Below are 1027 nucleotides of genomic sequence, written 5' to 3' on the forward strand. Positions count from 1 at the left end.
GGAGATCTTGTGCAAGGAGGGGCTCCAAATCCAGCCCAGGGTGCTCTGAGGGGAAAAGACCCACCCTGTGCCAGGAAGGCACCCAGAGCTTCAGCTGCAGCTCAGAATTGGTGGTCCATGAGCAGCTTCACGCTGGGGAGAAGCCCTACAAGTGCTTGGAGTGTGGGAAGAGCTTCAGCCAGAGCACCCGCCTGATCCATCACCGGCTGATCCACACTGGGGAATGGCCCTATGAGTGTCGGGAATGTGGGAAGGGCTTCAGAGACAGCTCGAGCCTGATCCAGCACCAGCGCATCCACACAGGGGAGAGGCCCTATGAGTGTTCTGAGTGTGGAAAGAGGTTTTCACAGAGCTCCCATCTCGTTGGCCATCAGCGGGTGCACTCAGAGGAGAGGCCCTTCTGCTGCCCAGACTGTGGGAAGGGCTTCAAGAAAAACTGTGACCTTGTCACCCACCAGCGCATCCACACTGGGGAGAGGCCCTACGAGTGTCCTGAGTGTGGGAAGTGCTTCAGCCAGAGATCTCACTTGGCCAAACACCAACGCTGCCACCAGTAAGGGAATCCCTGTGAGTGCCCCATGTTTGGGAAGAGCTCCATGCTCTGCTCTACCTTGGTCCCCCATCAGAGTACCCACGTTGGGCAGAGACCTGGTGACCCACATTCCTGGTGATCCCCTTTGGGACGACACCTGGCTGGTGGTCTCCACATCCTCCTGGATCGCTGTAAGCACCTGCATGAGCACAGGGGCAGGAACACCCATCCAGACCCATTGACAGTGGAAAACCATTAGAAAGAGCTGATTTGTTGAATCCAAAATATGTCCCCTGCTCTGTTCAGCTGTTTCTTCTGGTGACATCAAGCATTACTCTGGTGGCATCAGGAAATTAAATAAAGAGATCTAAAGCCATACCATTTTACCAGGATTTGGGGGTGAATTTTGGATTCAGGGAAATATTTGGAGGATTTGGGTGTTCTGGGACTGCCCAGGCCAGGGTCCAGGCCCACGATCTCATAGTTGTGCTGGCA

At 54.9% G+C, this 1027-nt stretch overlaps 1 protein-coding gene across 1 annotated transcript; it reads left to right on the top strand.

Moving 5' to 3' along the window:
• Positions 1–125: 125 nt before the first annotated feature.
• On the top strand, positions 126–557 carry LOC130588692 (zinc finger protein 3-like; the record flags this gene model as incomplete). Its single annotated transcript, XM_057389584.1, has 1 exon — positions 126–557. A coding segment is annotated over one exon (432 nt), but the record flags the coding sequence as incomplete, so codon positions are not given.
• Positions 558–1027: the final 470 nt, after the last annotated feature.

The sequence above is a fragment of the Malurus melanocephalus genome, unplaced genomic scaffold (assembly GCF_030028575.1).
Source record: "Malurus melanocephalus ecotype Western Australia unplaced genomic scaffold, MMel_1.1 scaffold_10167, whole genome shotgun sequence".
Classification (NCBI taxonomy): domain Eukaryota; kingdom Metazoa; phylum Chordata; class Aves; order Passeriformes; family Maluridae; genus Malurus; species Malurus melanocephalus.